Source organism: Seriola aureovittata, chromosome 15 (assembly GCF_021018895.1).
Source record: "Seriola aureovittata isolate HTS-2021-v1 ecotype China chromosome 15, ASM2101889v1, whole genome shotgun sequence".
NCBI classification, from domain to species: domain Eukaryota; kingdom Metazoa; phylum Chordata; class Actinopteri; order Carangiformes; family Carangidae; genus Seriola; species Seriola aureovittata.
Window position 1 is genome coordinate 18,063,735 of NC_079378.1, and position 16,951 is coordinate 18,080,685.

A 16,951-nucleotide genomic window follows, 5' to 3' on the forward strand; every position below is an offset into this window, starting at 1 on the left:
TTGAAAAAGACATGTAACTGAGTTTGTAGAGCATGGAGATGGCTCAGCTAGTGCTGGTTACTCCACCTTCTTCTGCAGCTCAGTTGCTGTTCCCTCTCATTTTGGGATTTTTTTTTTTTTTATTCCCGCTGACTGAGCACATATAAGAGTACTAGAGTTCGAAAAAAAGATCTAGTTGTCGATTTGTGTAACCCACAGCAGTTGAGTCTGATGTTTAGTCTAGGATTGATATATGAACAGCCTGAGGGGATGAAAGAACCATGAGAGTAGAGAATGAGTGATAGTTAGTTAGATAGAAAAAAAAGACACACAAAGTGGGGCTCAGTGTTAGCATTGTTTGTCCAATCCCTGCGCAATATTAACCAACTCTGACAGTTTCTCGCCAGGGACCCCTCCCCCCCAAAACTTAAATCTCTGATGAGTGTGACACAGAGTGAGAGAAGTTAGTGTATATCACACATAACAGCTGCCCAGCGTTTATTAAATATGGGCACATTTCAGGCTGGAAGTCAGCCACGGTATCCACAGTATTATTACTTCATATTTTCAGATGTCAGACAGTGTTAGATGTCTGTGAGGAAAAAATCAAGTCTTTATCTCTGAAGATTTCACATTTCAGTAACACATAGCCTCTCTATCTTCCTGTGTGTAGGGAGTTTTTGTGATTTCTGCTGACTGTGAAGAGATTGTATGTACTTCTGTTAGGAAAAGTAAAGAATAAAATGCCAAGCAATGTTTATGTAATGTATGTAATATAACCTTAAAGCTGCTATTGGATCACTCTCCTGCTCTGAAAGTGAATGTTGTGTCAGCTTATTGCAAAAGTCTCTGTTTTCCAGATGGATGCTTTGAACATGATGACAACTGCACTTGGTCGACATGTGACATGATGAGTTGATGAGACGTCTAGACTCTTTATCGGCACAGTCGACACAATCCACCAGTGGGTCAGGAGATTGGTTTTGTTTTGTTTTGTTTTGTTTTGTTTTGTTTTGTTTTGTTTTGTTTTGTTTTGTTTTGTTTTGTTTTGTTTTGTTTTGTTTTGTTTTGTTTTGTTTTGTTTTGTTTTGTTTTGTTTTGTTTTGTTTTGTTTTGTTTTGTTTTGTTTTGTTTTTGTTTTTGTTTTTGTTTTTGTTTTGTCTGGTAGATAGCCCCCTGGGAGGAGGCTGACCACCAGGTGCAAAGAGCCTGTATTCCAACCTGAACTGCCCCCCAGACTCTCAAAGATGGAGCTAAGTCTTTGCGTGGTCTTTTCTGGACCATTGTCCAGTCATTTCTTCCACCTCCCTCATAGTCCCACGCACCCTAACTTGTGATGCACACTGTCCAATCTGGCACTGCAAACATATAGTTATGAAAAGTTATGAACATTTATGAAAACTTAAAGAGGAAATAAATAAATAAGCACAGTTCTTTAATTCTTTAAGTCTTGTGTTGCCATATAGACCACGTCACTAAATAAAAAATATTTTATTGCATTTATTTGGAAAGTATGGAAATGGAAAGATCTAATGTGTTAATGTGTAGTGGGAACTCAACGTATCCCTGCGCTTTAGCACAGGTCATAGCAGTATTATGTGTTGCTCTGTTTCCCTCTAGAGGCTAGGTGCAGTAAACACATGGTCACTGGTTTAACTTAATAGGTCTCTTGTTAAGGGCTCTAAGGCCCCTCTAGTTCACACTCAGGTGAAATTGGTAACGAGACCTGTTTGAATTATGAAATTGTCAATCACTACAACAGAATGAGTCATAGCAGTAGAAAGATATGCTATTTCTGGTATGTTATTGCAGTGTCGCTCATCCGAAGATGTTTAAACAAACCTTAAATAATAATAGATTCAATTCAGCAGCAGTAAAGACTCTAAAACTACTAGATGGATGTGACTTTATGTCTTGATTTCCCATAATAGTATTGTGGTAGTCTTTGGTGTGTGGGCATACACTATACTGTGTGTTTGTGGGTGTTATTGATGAACCTTGTTAACTTGTTCTGTCCCTCAGGGTATAGTTGTCTGTCTAGAACTGTAACAGCAAGCTTCAAGGAGCAACACATGACATAGTTCAGTTTCAAAACAACCGAATGTCTCTGCTTTCTGTGATATCAGCTCAACGCTGAATATGCGTTAAGGAAATACTAACTATACACATCTTTTATAAAATTAAATAAAAAACAGTCAAATAACAGCTATAGCCACAGCAAAAATGTATTTTTATTTTTTGGGCTTTTTATGCCTTAATTCTAGATACAGTGAAAGAAAGACAGGAAAGATGTTGGGAGGGAGAGAGAGAGATAGAGAGAGGATGATATGCTGCAAAGTGCCACAGGTCAGATTTGAACCCATGGCCGCTGCAGTTAGGACTAAGCCTTAACCACCAGGTGGGCCACGATTTGTGGACTCGGCTTTGCTCACTTGGGACTGTAGCTCTTCCATAATGTTTCATCATCAATCATGACCAAAGTCAGTCAACAAAGCAGGGATGACAACAACATGATGCAAATAAAATGAATATATTTGTGAAAAACTAAAATAATTCAGGTATTTCAGGATCAAACTGGAGGATAAAGCAGCTCACAAATAACTGTGGTTATAATAACTTTTAACACTGATGTTCATACAGCTATTATCTTCTATTATATAATTGTTGATATATGCAGATTATTTCTTTAAAAATGGATATCACCTAATCACTGTAACTTTTACACAGAGTATGTTATTCAAGTGATCAATATTACACTGGTTGACAATATTGTGACTTCCTTAATTGACCTTTAACCCGTAAGATATTTTGAAGAGTGTCCTAACATGGTCTAAATTCCTTGATGTAAAAATCTAAATTATTTGGTCTATCAAGACCTCATAAACATACTGGTCAGTCCTTTGCAAATGATGGAGATGTCCTCCTTTCTGAGTTATTCTATGACACAGTTGGAGCTGTCTTTACTACAGTAAAAGATATAAAAGACATGTTGGGCCTGGGTGTTTAGGAAACTGGTTTTGATAGTCATTCACCAAATGTTTAGTTGCTATGGGAGGAGATCGGTGTCACATAGGAAAAAAATCACCTTGAGAAGGTCCTGGAGGTCATTGCTACTTTCTCTGATTACCTTCATACCACAGAGTCAGATACAAGAGCAGCAAATAAGCAAATTATTTTAAACTAGATTGGAATCAGCTTAATATTAGTTATTTGAAATGGACCTTATTTAATCTTCACTTTACTCAACCCTCCCAAATCGGTTCTCTTTACTGGGATAGCATTCATGCACTGGTTACACATTTAAAGGTTACACACACAGTTCAGGTGAACTGCAATGGTATCAGTCCATAGCGGCTGTACTGGTTCAGCTTTTCAGACAGGGTGGGGCAGCTTCAGGTGGGGTTGGGGAAGCAGGTGGGGTCAGCCGGGAGAGGGACAATTGACTCTGGGATGGTCCAATAGAAAACTTCCTGGCAACTGGGCTGCAATAATGAAAATAGAGAGACACAGTTAGGTGGTACATTGTATAAAGAGGATATAAAAAAAAAAACATCTGCAAACCCCTTCTGATATGTAATTACATTTTTAAATTCACTACAACTTAAGTAGTGAAAAGTAAAAAATTATAATAGTTAGTGATAAGTGATAACTGGTCAAAATGTCTCTGAAACACAGGAGTATGCATGTAACACCACTGCACTGTCATTTTTGTTCACCCTTCCATGTCCTCCTGCTGCTCTCCATCCACAGATCCCTCTGTGTGATCAGCACTGCTGTTCTCCTCCTCCTCCTCCTCCTCCACATTGTTGCTCATTAGGCATCGTGGAGGCCAGCGCAGCTCTCTGCTCTCCAGCTCACTGTGCTCTGTGGGCTCCACAACAATAGAGGGTAGACGCTCCCTCCTGTAGAGAAAATCGTCAGGATAGGAGCTGGAGTCGGACTCTTGATTCATGTTGGCTTCTGGAAAGATCTGGACCAGGGAGGAGATTTATAGAAATATATTATAACTATAAATTATATTACCATACCATATATTACCTGTGCACCTCGGATGGGCTTGCAGCATGCAATTTGAAGCAGTTGCACATCATAACATCCGCATGACACTGCTCTCACAGGCAATAAGCACACATGTGGCTGTGTGTCACATCAGAGCCAGATCAGAGTACACAATGAAATATCAAAATTGAATGTGCTCCAGATTCCACAGTTTTTGACTGTAACTCACAATTTTCACAGGGAAGCATCATCTAGGTGTAAAGCATTCTCTGACCACATTTGGAGAAGATGGACGAAGTATCTTAGAGTTATAACCACCATCTATAACCTCAAATTTGGTGAACCACTACTGCCACCCACTACTGCCACGCCCTTATATACAAACACACAATTTTAGAGGTATTTTTTGACTAACGTTGCCAAGAGTCTGGTACACCTGTTAGTATTACATGAAATTGGGAAATTTCATATTGCAATTCGGTTGCACAATTAATATTACTAAATATGAGCATGCAGATGTATTCAGGCCAGGACTCTTATAAAATATATAAAATTTGGGGCAGTGTGGACAATGTGTGCTTGATTTATAGAAAGTTGAAGCAAATGTTTTCACAATGAGGTATCACCAATGTCATTCACATTTTCTGACCAAGGTTGAAGTGTGGGTGTGGTCGACCTGCTACAAGAAGTAAATTAAATTCTAAATCATTCTATTTCCTGTTACCACAACGGGGCACTATGAGTATAACTGAACGTTGGCATGTAGGTGTGTTCAGGGTGAGGCTCTTATTAAACTTATAAAGTTTAGGCCTGTTTGGACAATGCATGCTGTAGTTATAGAAACTTCCTGTTTCATGGCACATCATCAAAATCCGTCATGACGCCACGGGCAGGTCCTGCAGCATCAGTTAAAACGCTCGGTGTTAAGATAAGACTGACCAAATATAATGTCGATCAGATATCCCTCGGAGGAGTTATATGGTATGATGTCTTGAAATCGGAAAGTGGGCAAAGCAACAATATGAGTAACTGGACAGGGATGAAGAAGTGAAATGCTGCCCCATATGGAAGTGGATCAAGTAGCAAGATTTTACACATTACACCTTTAAAGTAATGCATGCAAGAGGTTCTTTTGTATATCTTGGCATGTTTCATTTGCCTACCAATTTCTGTGCATGCAGGGATAGGAAAGGCCTCTTTGAAAGGGGTGCTATGGAGCTATTTTGCCACACCCATGTGCAAGACCAATGAAATACGTATATTTTCACTAGGCCTGACGCATGTGCAAAGTTTGATGACTTTTTGAGCATTGGAAGGCCCTCGAAAAGTTTATTCATTTCAGTTACCCTCAGTGCTTGGGCCCTAATAAGTGGAAAATTAAAAAATGAAACAAATCGCTCATCTAGATTTGAAGCCAAGTGATGCAATTTAAAAAAGACAAAATATGGAAGGTCACTGCAAAGTAGGTAAAGATGACAGTTGTACCTGATAGGCACTGCTTCCTCTTCTCTGAACTGAACTCTCCTCCATCTGAGATTCTACTTGACTGAGAATGGTGCTCATACTGCAAACAAAAACACAACACATTTTGGTTCACTTTGGGTAAATCCAGTCTGAAGCATTTATATTATCCAACCTCATCAGTGTTCTCCCGGAGCAATGAACTTAAAGGGGACCTATAATGCTTTTCTGTGTTTTCCCTTTCTTATAGTGTGTTATATAGGTTTTCGTGCATGTAAATGGTCTACAGAGTCAGTTTACACCAAACGGAGTAACTCTGCCAATTTTGTCCTTTGTATGAAACGCCTTGTTGGGATACCAGACATGACTTCCTGCAGCACAGTTAGATGCTTCATTTTCACAATGGTTACATCTCTAATTCACACTTAATGTGGCCAGGCGACTTGCATTGTCATTGTGGATTTGTGATGTTAACCATGTTACTCACGTTAGTAAAAAGCAGCAGCAAAGATATAAATGCTTAAACATTTGTCAGATATTGACATGCTTCACCTCGTTAGGTTAGATAAATTATCCATATTTTAAGCGCTGAGTTCATTTTTCAGTAACTATGCGCACAAAAGTTTAATTAATTCAGAATTACCGGCATCATAAACCAGCAGGAGGTGAAATGGTGGAGACTCCCTACCTGTTGACTGTCTGTTCCTCCATTATTTATATTCCTTTAGTCTGGAAGTGTCCACACATAACAAATCACAAGGGTTTCTCATAAAAGTATTCCATGTTATGAATATTGTCATCCGAAGTCTTTGCAGACTGTCCAGCATCTTGGTTGGCACCACTCTTCATATTCCTCCCTCCATCTGGCTGCTGTACAGGGGGTACGCTTGTTTTCTGCTCCAGTCCAGCTTGTGAAGGTGGGTCGGGTCTATCATCTTCTGGTTCAGGACGTTTGCTCAAAATGATAAGGCAGAAAGGAAGCCGCCACGACCGTTTGTTTACACAAGACATGCAGAACAAGTCTTTGCCATGGTAGTTGCCGCAAGCTTAAAGAGCCCTGAGCTCTAACAGAGCGTTTCAGACAGAGGGTGAATAGAGTACAGTATAAAATTTACATAAAAATAAAAATAATGTCTTTTCAGAACATTAAAGCATGTAAATCTATTTTAGTAGACACCAAGAATGGAATTATTAACACTAAAAATGGCCATAATAGGTCCTCTTTAAGCTATACAGTAAAATAACTAATCTAACACAAACTAGAAGTAGCGACTAACAGCCACTTTTCAATAACCACAAAATACATATTAGACTGGAGCTGAGGAATGTGGAGCAAATCTATTGTTCAGACCACATGTAGGGATTAACAAAGGTTTACATACTGCAGGACAAACAAAATTCTTCACATAAATCCAGACCAGTTAAAGATAGTTAGTTATAGAAACCGAAATAGAGATTATTTTGGAATTATTTAATTATATTCAGAATATAAAAGCTAAAAAAGCGACTTCTGTAAACCCCCGGGTTTGTCACAATGTTTTTCCTCTGCGCAAAGCATTAACAATTTTGTACTGGGGTCACTGGGACAGAATTTGATCAAATGGATCTGCATTTGCTGTATCATTCATCAAGTCTTAATAGTCCCAACTAAGTGTAAAAGCCTATTGCTTCTACCCAACCCCCAGCCCAGGTATTAGCTGCACAGTTTATAAAAACCTTTGCAGTTATCAAACAGGATCATCTCAGCAATTTCTAATTTAGGTCCCGTGCACAGTGACCATTTGATGGAGGAGTGTGTATATGTTTCACTGAGATATGTTCCAATGGGCAAGTTCAGGGATGAGGAGCAAGCCAGCAAAGTAAGAGTTCCTCCTGTTCTCTTAATCTGTAGGTATAAGCACTTAATGGCATAACAGGGTTGAACAACAAGTGACTCCTCAACTCCAAAGATGGGGGAAGGGTGAGAGTATGTGGAAAAGAAAAAGCTTGAGATGGGACAATAATTATCAAGAAATGAAGAGAATACTTCTCTAGTTGAAGTAAGACTGATTGTCCAGATGGTTACTTACAAAAACCTACATTTTTATGATTTCCAGTTAGGTATAAGTATATATTAATGATTCTACAGTATGTGCTTATATTGTATAAACACACTGACATCTTAGCATGGAATATCTGAATAAAAATATATATAGGGAAGGAACACATGGGCAATTACAGTGTTTGTGTTTGCTCATCTCTATTCATATAGGCTTAAATAGACAGATGGTTCCTTAACTCCATGCTTCCCACAGATTGATTACAATAGAACTATAACAAAACTGGACCCACTACATAGTGAACTGCTGGAACCGGGGCAATAACTGACAAAGACAAACCTCTTGAATCCATGATCTTGTTATCTTGTAGAATCTACGTGCCCTCATTTCTACCATGGTACTCTGAGAATATGCTACGACACACATTTCTCACACCTATGGAAGTTTGGGTAAGTACTTACATTGTATAAAATGTATCTTTAAGTATTTAGAGTTGTTTTAGCTTACCTGTGCGAGGCAGGAATACAACTCATCTTTACAAGGATTTAAGGACTTAAAGACTTGAAGGATCAAAGCAAGGAATTCCAAATGGCTCAGAAACTGGACTATTCCTGTTGAAAGTCAGCCACTCTGTGCTGTCAGTCACTTTGGTTTCCTTCTTACTGACTGCCACAGGTTCAGCTTCCTTTCTTCCCTCACCTCAATCCTCTGTTTCTCTCGTCTTGTCCCTTCACTTCCCTACAATGTCCCATTCAGTGACGCAAGCAATGCTGCACATTCAGACTAACGTGCAAACCTGCTTTACAAGCTGACAGGCTTAGTGTCTCCTTTAATCACAAACAAAGCCTTGATGTAACATGTGAGTGTGCAGCATCACGGGGCCTTGTATATAGGCTACTGAGGCTATCAAATTCATTATATTCTGGATATTATTTTACATCATGAATAATGTCAGAGTTTTTCCCTCCAATAACTCAAATAATTCAACATTCAGTAGAGTTGTTGATGTCATGGTGAAACTAACTGCCTGTTAAGGCTACCTAATAGTGAATCAAAGAATATTGTGGGGAGTAAATTTCTACTCAACAAGACTTTAAAGTTAGCACGTGTCTGTCTGTCTGTCACCTCCTCGGATCAGAGTTTAGTTCACGTTTCCATGAGTCTCTGGTGTATTTAGGGCAGACAGTTCAGCACTAACTGGGATCTCAGTCAAGATGAAAGTTATTTTTGTTTACCCATACTGACACTTTATAAGCATATCAAATTCTATCTGTGGTGTTCCCTTTTTGTTGCAACCACAAGAGTAAATTTCTAGTCTAACCAGCAGGAGGTGTGAGCACGTTTTGGGCAGTTCTTTAGTCTGCACCATAACCATCAGCTGCTTCGTGGAATACATGAATAGACAATAACAGTAGTGAACTCACCATCTACATTAAATTTGTGTGGTCTGACCTAGAACCGATTTCATAAATGAATCATTACCCATGTTGATAAATGACATCACTTTGCTCTATGTGTCCTTCAGTTTCCTTAAAAATATCATGTTAACATTGTTCACATGCTGGGTTCAGTGTGGAATATTAATAATATAACATGTCATATAACATATTTTATATTATACAGATTTATGTATAAAATGCTATTATGACATTGGGCTAACACTTTAGATTACAACTTGCAACGTACAATGTAATTAATGCAGAGGCCCAGTGTAATCATTTTATTTATTTATTACTGTACCAGTAAGTACAAAGTTCTGAGGAACAAGATGTGAAGTTATGGAATAAGTGGGTCGAAAATCAGGATCTTACAAAGAACTTACACTGTAGTTGTTATTCTAATTACCCATATATATACAAGTACTATTACAGGTACAGTATGACCATAAAACTGCGTAAAAATCTGGATGTTTCAGAGAAGATGGAACAGTAACTTCTACATTCTTCTCAAACTATTTAATTGTATTTGCAGGGAGGACAAAGGGAAAAAAAAAGATAAAGCCAGGCTCTTTATAAAGGGCAAAGAAACTGAAAGTAACATCCAGAGGATGGGGATGAAAATAATGAAAAATGTTATTGGAAAGAACAAATTGATATTCTGCATAACAACGTAATGAAATCTGTTGGAGTCATTGGAAAAATTTGTCCACTTGTCAATAAGTCCTCTCTTTAACCTTATACTACAGCTTGATATAAAAATAACTTAGTTACTGCAATTGGCCAGTACCTATCCCACATATCTCCATTAAATCCATGTAATCCAGAAAATGTTTGTTAGACTAGCTACAAGTCCAAGGGAGCCATCTGCTTCTCGATTTTATGAACTTAAAATATTGACCGTGTTTGATATAAATATCCTACAAACATATATTTTTATTTACAAGGTGAGATTCCAGGACAGAAATTTACCAAACTTCCAACAATATTTCTGTAATACATACATTCTTACCCAAGGAGACAATCAAACCCTCTGCATCTCCTTCATTATCACACCTAAATGGGGTATTCAATTAAATATAGAGGTGTACAACTGCACATTCATCCTTACTACCTGTTTTTAAAAGAAAATTAAAATAGACTTCGATGAGCACACAAATGGGAATCAGAGTGGACTAACTGTTTTTTTTCTGTATTTCTGGTTTATTGATCCATTTGAGTATTCTTTCAATTGCATATATTGTGCTGTCTTTGCTGTTTCTATTTAATTGTTTTCTAATTTTATATATTATGATTATTTTCTCTCTTTAAATTTTTTTCTCACTCAGTATTTATGATTTAATTTTACATTGAGTTTAGGTTTTAACACAAGCCCTAGACAGTTCCTAACCTCACCTGCACACCCACTTCATAAAATAAAACTATATACAATATACTTGAAAATAAATCTAAATCTAAATCTAAATCATAACTTCAGCAATCTGATGTGATTTTATTTCAAAATGACCTTATTACCAACAAACAGGCAAATTACATTGTTTCTTTATAATTTTAAAATAATCTGTGTTTGCTTTAGAACAAAGACCAAGGGGACAGTATTGTTCTGGATATGACCAGCCTCTGTCTGAACTGTTGTTCACCTCACCAGCAAACTTCACTACTAGACGCTTGTTTATGGCCTTGTGATATAGAGAGATAGGTATGTAGTGACATTTTTTTAGAACCCATACTTCAGGTTGGGTGAGGTTAGGGTTAGTATTGGGCACAGGGTTAGGCTTAGAGTTGGATTTAGACTTAGGCTTAGGCTTAGGTTAAGGGTTAGGTATACTTGTGCTTCTGTGTATCACATGTTCACAATTTTGAAGTCTTCAAAATGTTGAAAGTCTTCTCCCTGGCGGTTGTGTTCAACCAGCATTACAGCTCCTTCAGTTGAAAACTTGCCTTTTTTCCACTCTGTTCACAGCCTCCTTTAATTCCAGGAAATAACTAAGGTAACTATCTTTCTTATGTTTTGAAACATAAAAAAGTAGGTTATTGGTAATATTAATAACCCTATTAATATGGTTATTATGCCCTGGCCTAATGGATTTCAGGCTTGAATGATCTCAAACCAGAGAAAACTACCACCTCTTGGTTCAATGCCCCCACCACTCAGACTAGTTTCAGATTACATCCCCATTTATCCAGAGTCATATAAAACATTTACCATTCGTGTGAAATTTTGTCATAATTGCTGTGTGAAGTCTTGACTATTGGCTAAAAAGTTTTTTTTGAGGTACAACTGACCTTGACCTTTGACCTTTGACTACTAAGTCAGACTAAACCTAATCAGTTCATCCTTGAGTCCGAGTAAACATTTGTGAAAATTTGAAGGGATTCCCTTGAGGGAGTTCTGGAGATATTGCGTTCACAAGGCCAAAATCATGTTTTGTGAGGTCACCGTGACCTTGACCGTTGACCTTTAGCCATCAAAATCTAATCAGATTGTCCTTGAGTCCAGGTGAACGTTTTTAACAAATCTCACAATAAGTGACTGTGAGAGCATTTGTATAAATTGCTGGTCCTATAATCTGGAATGTCCCTGACTGTCTGACTGACTGATCATATTTCTACCATTGGTCAGCCGAATGCCATGTCACTGAGTTGGAGTTTCTGGCACAAACAAGAGGGGTGCCAACTGGGGGCTCTGGGTTAAAGCTCTTGTTATGGGCAGTCTACCAAGCCCCTCTGGTTTCCCGGCTGCTCAGGAACTGCATGGAAGCAAAAAACGAGGCTACTAAAATACTGCTAAGACCAATTATACATATTAGAGGGAGTTAAAAATAAAGACCTGCCTCTAATACAAGATGCCCTCTAATACAAGTCTGTTCTGGAGTTGAGGTAAATAAAGGCTAAACTATTGTGGATTCCAGACAGACACTGTGCACTATGTGAAAGATAGGACAAGGAAGATATTCTGTCTCTTCTTACTTTTGCTCTAAGTGATCATTTTACAACTAAATAAAGCTGAAAACACAGCACAGACTTTGTCTTTAATTTATGTGTTTGGTGATTTTGTCAGACAACATTGTGGTTCTAAAATCAGGATTTGACCATAGATTTTGACCTAGTCTTGTTTTCTTCTCAGTTGTTTCCTTTGTTCATAACAAATAGCTTTATCACTCTCATGTGTTAAAACACAAAACATATACACTCATGCTTCATGTATTTTCTACACTCCACTTATAGATTAGTTAGAGAAAAAACATAATCAGACTCATGTGGAAGTGTGTCACTTTAGTTTGACACAGGAAGTGCAGTTTAAACAGCTATGAAAGGAGAGATTTAAAAGTTTAAGGCAATTCTGTGTTGCAGCACTGCTGTATTTATAAAGAGAGAAGAGGAAGGAGGCATTTCACTGGAAAAGTCAAAACAGAAGTTGAAGAAGAGAAAGAGAATGAGGGGAAGAGAGTAAATACACTGCAGCAGAGGAGGAACAAGGGACAGAGAGTGAGCAGATGAACAGACAGACAAAGAGTTTGGATTTTCAAAAGCAGTCAGCTGGTCGGGAGGAAACAATCTCTGCTGCATCCCGGAAAAAGAGTGAGTGAGGGAGACAGACGAGGAAAACATGCAGACATGCAGAGGACTGAGAGGTGATGAGGTGGGGATACAAAAACAATCAAGGAATCTAAATACGTTCTTTGGATGGTTGACAAAATAAGAAATTTGCACTCTTCAAAACATGACTAAGCGTAACAGCAACAGCTAGTACTGATTCTGGTCAGTGGTTCCTGTTAACTTTGTCACAGGGAAAAACTGAAGAAAAGCGAATTAGGACATGTAATAAAAAAGAATTAGTGGTAGATGGAAAAGGAAAAGAGGAATTATTTGAGAGTGTGTACATGCTTTTCTGATAGGTCTCACTATGGTAGTTGAACGTTTGTACTACGTTGAATAGAGGGAGTGGAGAGAGACAGACTGAGAGACTTAAGCACCAAAAAAGGTATTGAGTCAGAGCTGGAGAAACTGCAGGCTTGACAGATGCTGCACAGCGATGGTGAGCCACAGAGAGAGAAGGACAAGGGGAGAGACAGACGGAGAGGATGGAACACACTTATAAAGACAAAAAGTAGAGAGAAAAGAAAGTTACGGTAAACTAGAAGCGTGGGAAAGAAGAGGGAACTGACCTGTTCAAAGAAGAAGTTTGTATAGAAAACACACACTTCTGTACAGTGGTTAAGCAGATAAGGTATAAAGAAAAGGGAAGGTCAGGAGTGACAGGGGGTGGGATTAGGTTATGATCCAGAATGATATCAAAAAAGTGACTGTGCATGTCGGTGAGGGGTGCTGCCAACAAAAGAAAGTGAGGGTGGGCTGTTACTGTAAATGTGATTCTCAAGAGACCAACCAGAGTACTCTAAGCCAAGAGGAAAAAGAAGATCCAGCTTGTCTCACTGAATCTAACACCCCATGGACACCAGGATTTCACTGCAACTCTAAACCATACACACACTTCACCCATTGGGCGTCATGTCAACTAGCCCTAGCCTTGGTGCACCTGACCTAGCAGAGGGTCCCCAGACCACAGGACCTGTTGGACTCCAGACCCTTTTGGACCTACTTGTGGGCGTCTATCAGGAGTTCTACTCCTCATCCTTTGCAAGAGAAAAATATATCTCTGGTTTCCTGCAGTGGGGTGAGTGTTTTAGTCTTATCTCTCTCTCTCTCTCTCTCTCTCTCTATCTATCTATCTCTCTATCTCTCTCTCTCCACCTCTCTGTATGTTGTTGTGCTAACCTGCTGACCTAGCTTACTCATCGTGCTACTGTCAGTAGATGTTGCCTGGCAATAACTTTGTTTGGCCTCTGATCAAGAACAATCACCCAAAGTTCACCACACATAACACTGTATGACAAATCAACCAGTTTGTTTGTGCTGCTCAAGAGCTGCATACCTGGGCAGAAAACTCTACCATGGGTCCACTAATGCCAATATGTGTGACTTAGAAACCACTTTGTGTAGTTGTTCAAGAACTTGGGCTAGTTTCACAAAGATATTTTAGCCTGCTCTGTAGTCTTAGGCCAGTCTCAATTTTGCTTTTAGATTAGTCTAATGCAGGTTAGACAATTTCACACAAAAAAAAAAAACTGTCCCAATTCAGGGTCTGCATTTTTCGGGGGACGCGGTCTACAAAGGTGTGGCCCTTCACCAGCTGCTCATCCTTACTGTTTCATCTCAAAGCATTGCTTCTGTTGCCTAGAAGCAAGTTTTTTAGCAGTTGTTACCGTTAAATGATGAACTGAGCAGAAACCTAATACTTACATTTAAAAGCATAATCCTTGGGCTCTCTGTTGGCATTGTTTGCTTCCATATAATTTTCATTACCAGTGTGAAATGAATATCTGGGATAAGTTAGGCCTCAAAGGATTAGGAGAGCCTTCATTACACAGGAAAAGAAGGACACATTTGATGGAGCCTTCGTAATGGGACAGCCTAGTTGTGCAGCTTCAAATGTTACCTCCAAAGGATGTGGCACCTATTTTGATCTTTAAAGGTTAGCCACTCTACATCCGGCCTAAGTCAGAACTAAGAGCCATGTTTCTATGGTAACAATCAGACCAGTGGCCGACCAATGGCACTAGCAGCACATACATAATTTTTGCTTGTCCAAGGGAACTATCCTGAGTCTGGCAGATGAGTAAAGAGAAGTAATGACAAGAACCTAACTGCTATGTGTATTAGATTTTTATCTGAGTGTTGGTTTGACCTGCACCTGGTCTTACAAGTGGGGCACATGGAAACATTTGTGTCAAATAGAAGGGCTCTTAGCTTTATCAGAGGGGCAGGGCACAACTCTAAAATCACTGTAATTAAAACATGAAGTTGCATAAATCAGTTAAAACTGTCAGGTTTTTTACCAGCCAGCATGAAAGCAAATCTTACAATAGATACTTTATGTATTTCAGTTGCCTTCACTGAAACAGAGCCTAGATTTGTTAACAAGATTGTCATGATTAAATATTGCAACTGTTAGTGTTGACTGATGTTTTTTTCAAACTGTTACTCAAACAGTTTCTCAAAGTGTTATTTTGCTTATAAATGGTCAGTGGAGCTTAATGTTTTTTATACAACAGTTAGTTTCAACCAAGTAGTTTGATTGGACGAGAAGCCTTCCATGAGTACTGATAGAGAGTATAGCAGCACTGGGACTTTTACTTTTGACTATACGTATCACCCAGCTTTACAAGTCTTCTATTAACATTAGCATTACATTAACAGTCGTTATCTGTCTTAGATTGTAACAAACTGTGCACCACAAAGATGAATATATTTCCAGAAATAACATTTGAATTCATTGTGTATGGTCGTCAGAAGAGGATGAAGGGAAGAGGTTTGGATACTTCAGCGTACACCTGAGGTAGCGTGTACAAAAAGTAGAGAGCTAGTGTGCACTGTGCAGGTCAGGAAAATGTTTATGTGTTGTTTAGCAACAGTCCGGTACGAGTCAAGTTGCGCAACTATTTGTGTAGGCTAGCCAAATAAATGATAAAATAACAAGCAAATTATAATTTGTTGTTGCTTATTTAACTAACATGGTGCTCATAGAACTGTTGTATTGTCTTTGGTATTCAGCCTGCAGCCTCCCACCAAATCACAGCCGTGCTGACGTTTAGTACAGCATCACTCCCTCTTGTGTGATATACATTAAATGATTCTCAGTGGACTTACTTGATGATTGACACTGTGATCTATGTATTTAAGTGTGATTTTTCAAGCCCATTTTTTAAACATGGTACATAAACATTTATGTTAATAAATGACTGACTTTGCATGTTTCGACACATGTGAACGAGATTTCTTTTGTTTTAGAGGCTTTTGCACAGGTGATTTAGTATTATGAGAAGTGCATTAACTGTTTTGAGAACTGAATTAAGAGTTGTGAGAATGTTTCTAATGTAATCAAAGCGATTGAGAAAAAACTGTAACAGTATTTGTAATTCTCAGCATTCTCTTCATTCAGAACAATGACAAGGTCACCAAAGATGAAAGTGCTTTGGATTGAGCACAACAGTGTGTAGTTGGTTTAACAATAATGCGGCAATATGAATGAAATGTTTGCCATTTGGTGCAAAAGTTTGATTTTGATAAGAGTTTATGTAGTTTTGAATGCAAGTGCTTCATCTTGCAAGATATATGAGGTGTTTTGCACTGTGAGTTGTGTTGTAGCTGGAACCCAGGAGGCTGAGGTTGCCATGGTAACCCTGAAGACGCGGAATCTAGGTGGATTTTCCTGGAGGCTGTGTTCCGTTATCATGGATTCTGCCAGTGTCTCTGCGGTTCAGCCTCGGTGGAGTTTGCCAGTAGACTTTCTGTCTCTTTCTAGTAGGCGTCTCTGCACTCTGTCATGAGCAGGTCATGTTATCTGCCTGTGTCTCTTGTGGGTTGATGTGAAATAAAACTTGAATGCACTTAACTTTTACTACAAAACTTTAGAGGAGATTGGCGTTGGCAAGATGACTCTAAAACTGTCAAAAATCTTCGAAAAGAAAAATTCTGCTGGTTTGGTTCAGTTGATTTTGACTTGGCTTATAAAAATAAAAGATCGTGTGTGTAGACAAAGAGAATGTTACTTGGAGCACATGGCAAAGAAAGAACAAAGGGAACGGACAAAACGATTAAGTGAAAAATGGCAATGGCCAATGACTAAGAGCAGTGTGTGAAATGATCACAACTGTTTTCATCAAATTAGACAAAAACTAGAAATATGTTCTTTGTTAGATAGTAAAAAACAATCATCCCCTAATTAGACACCATACACCTAAATTATGCTGTAATTAGAAGTCACATAATTCCATATCCCAGAGGAAAAGAAAATCAGAAAAGATCTCAAAAGTTTTTCATTTATTTCTCCTAGATCTGAGAGAAATCGAAATGAGACTACAGATTATTTGTCCCATCTCTCTGTTTTTTCTCCAGGAGAAAATGATTCACAAAAAAATTCTCAAATTATTCTCCTTTTAAGTTTCAACTGAGATCTCATTAGGCTCTGAAATA

At 38.5% G+C, this 16,951-nt stretch overlaps 2 protein-coding genes across 4 annotated transcripts in view; one reads left to right on the forward strand and one right to left on the reverse strand.

Annotated features, from left to right (window-relative positions):
• Positions 1–2,194: 2,194 nt before the first annotated feature.
• Positions 2,195–8,160, reverse strand: si:ch1073-303d10.1 (protein LBH-like). 2 transcript variants are annotated; one of them, XM_056397620.1, is made up of 4 exons: positions 7,986–8,160; positions 5,464–5,542; positions 3,696–3,949; positions 2,195–3,461 (listed from the first exon to the last, which is right to left on the reverse strand). In XM_056397620.1, the coding sequence occupies exons 1-4, from the start codon at positions 8,009–8,011 to the stop codon at positions 3,344–3,346; spliced, it is 477 nt and encodes a 158-aa protein (XP_056253595.1). In that variant the 5' UTR covers positions 8,012–8,160; the 3' UTR covers positions 2,195–3,343. The 2 variants fall into 2 exon arrangements, with proteins under 2 accessions (XP_056253595.1, XP_056253596.1); XM_056397621.1 differs by lacking the exon at positions 7,986–8,160 and adding an exon at positions 6,128–6,444.
• A 4,077-nt stretch (positions 8,161–12,237) lies between these two features.
• The window catches only part of LOC130182910 (myotonin-protein kinase), a 33,804-nt gene continuing 29,090 nt past the window's right edge, over positions 12,238–16,951 (forward strand). For both annotated transcript variants that reach the window (XM_056398111.1, XM_056398112.1), the window contains exon 1: positions 12,238–13,592. In XM_056398111.1, coding sequence (XP_056254086.1) covers positions 13,427–13,592 — 166 coding nt within the window. In that variant the 5' untranslated portion in view covers positions 12,238–13,426. The remainder of the gene's footprint in view (positions 13,593–16,951) is intronic.

Coding starts and splice junctions, on each gene's coding strand:
- si:ch1073-303d10.1 (XM_056397620.1), bottom strand. CDS start 8,011: ATGAGTTGTATTCCTGCCTCGCACAG. Junction 5,543..7,985: donor TGTATTCCTGCCTCGCACAG/GTAAGCTAAAAC, acceptor TTTTGTTTGCAG/TATGAGCACCATTCTCAGTC. Junction 3,462..3,695: donor CAGCAGGAGGACATGGAAGG/GTGAACAAAAAT, acceptor TCATTATTGCAG/CCCAGTTGCCAGGAAGTTTT.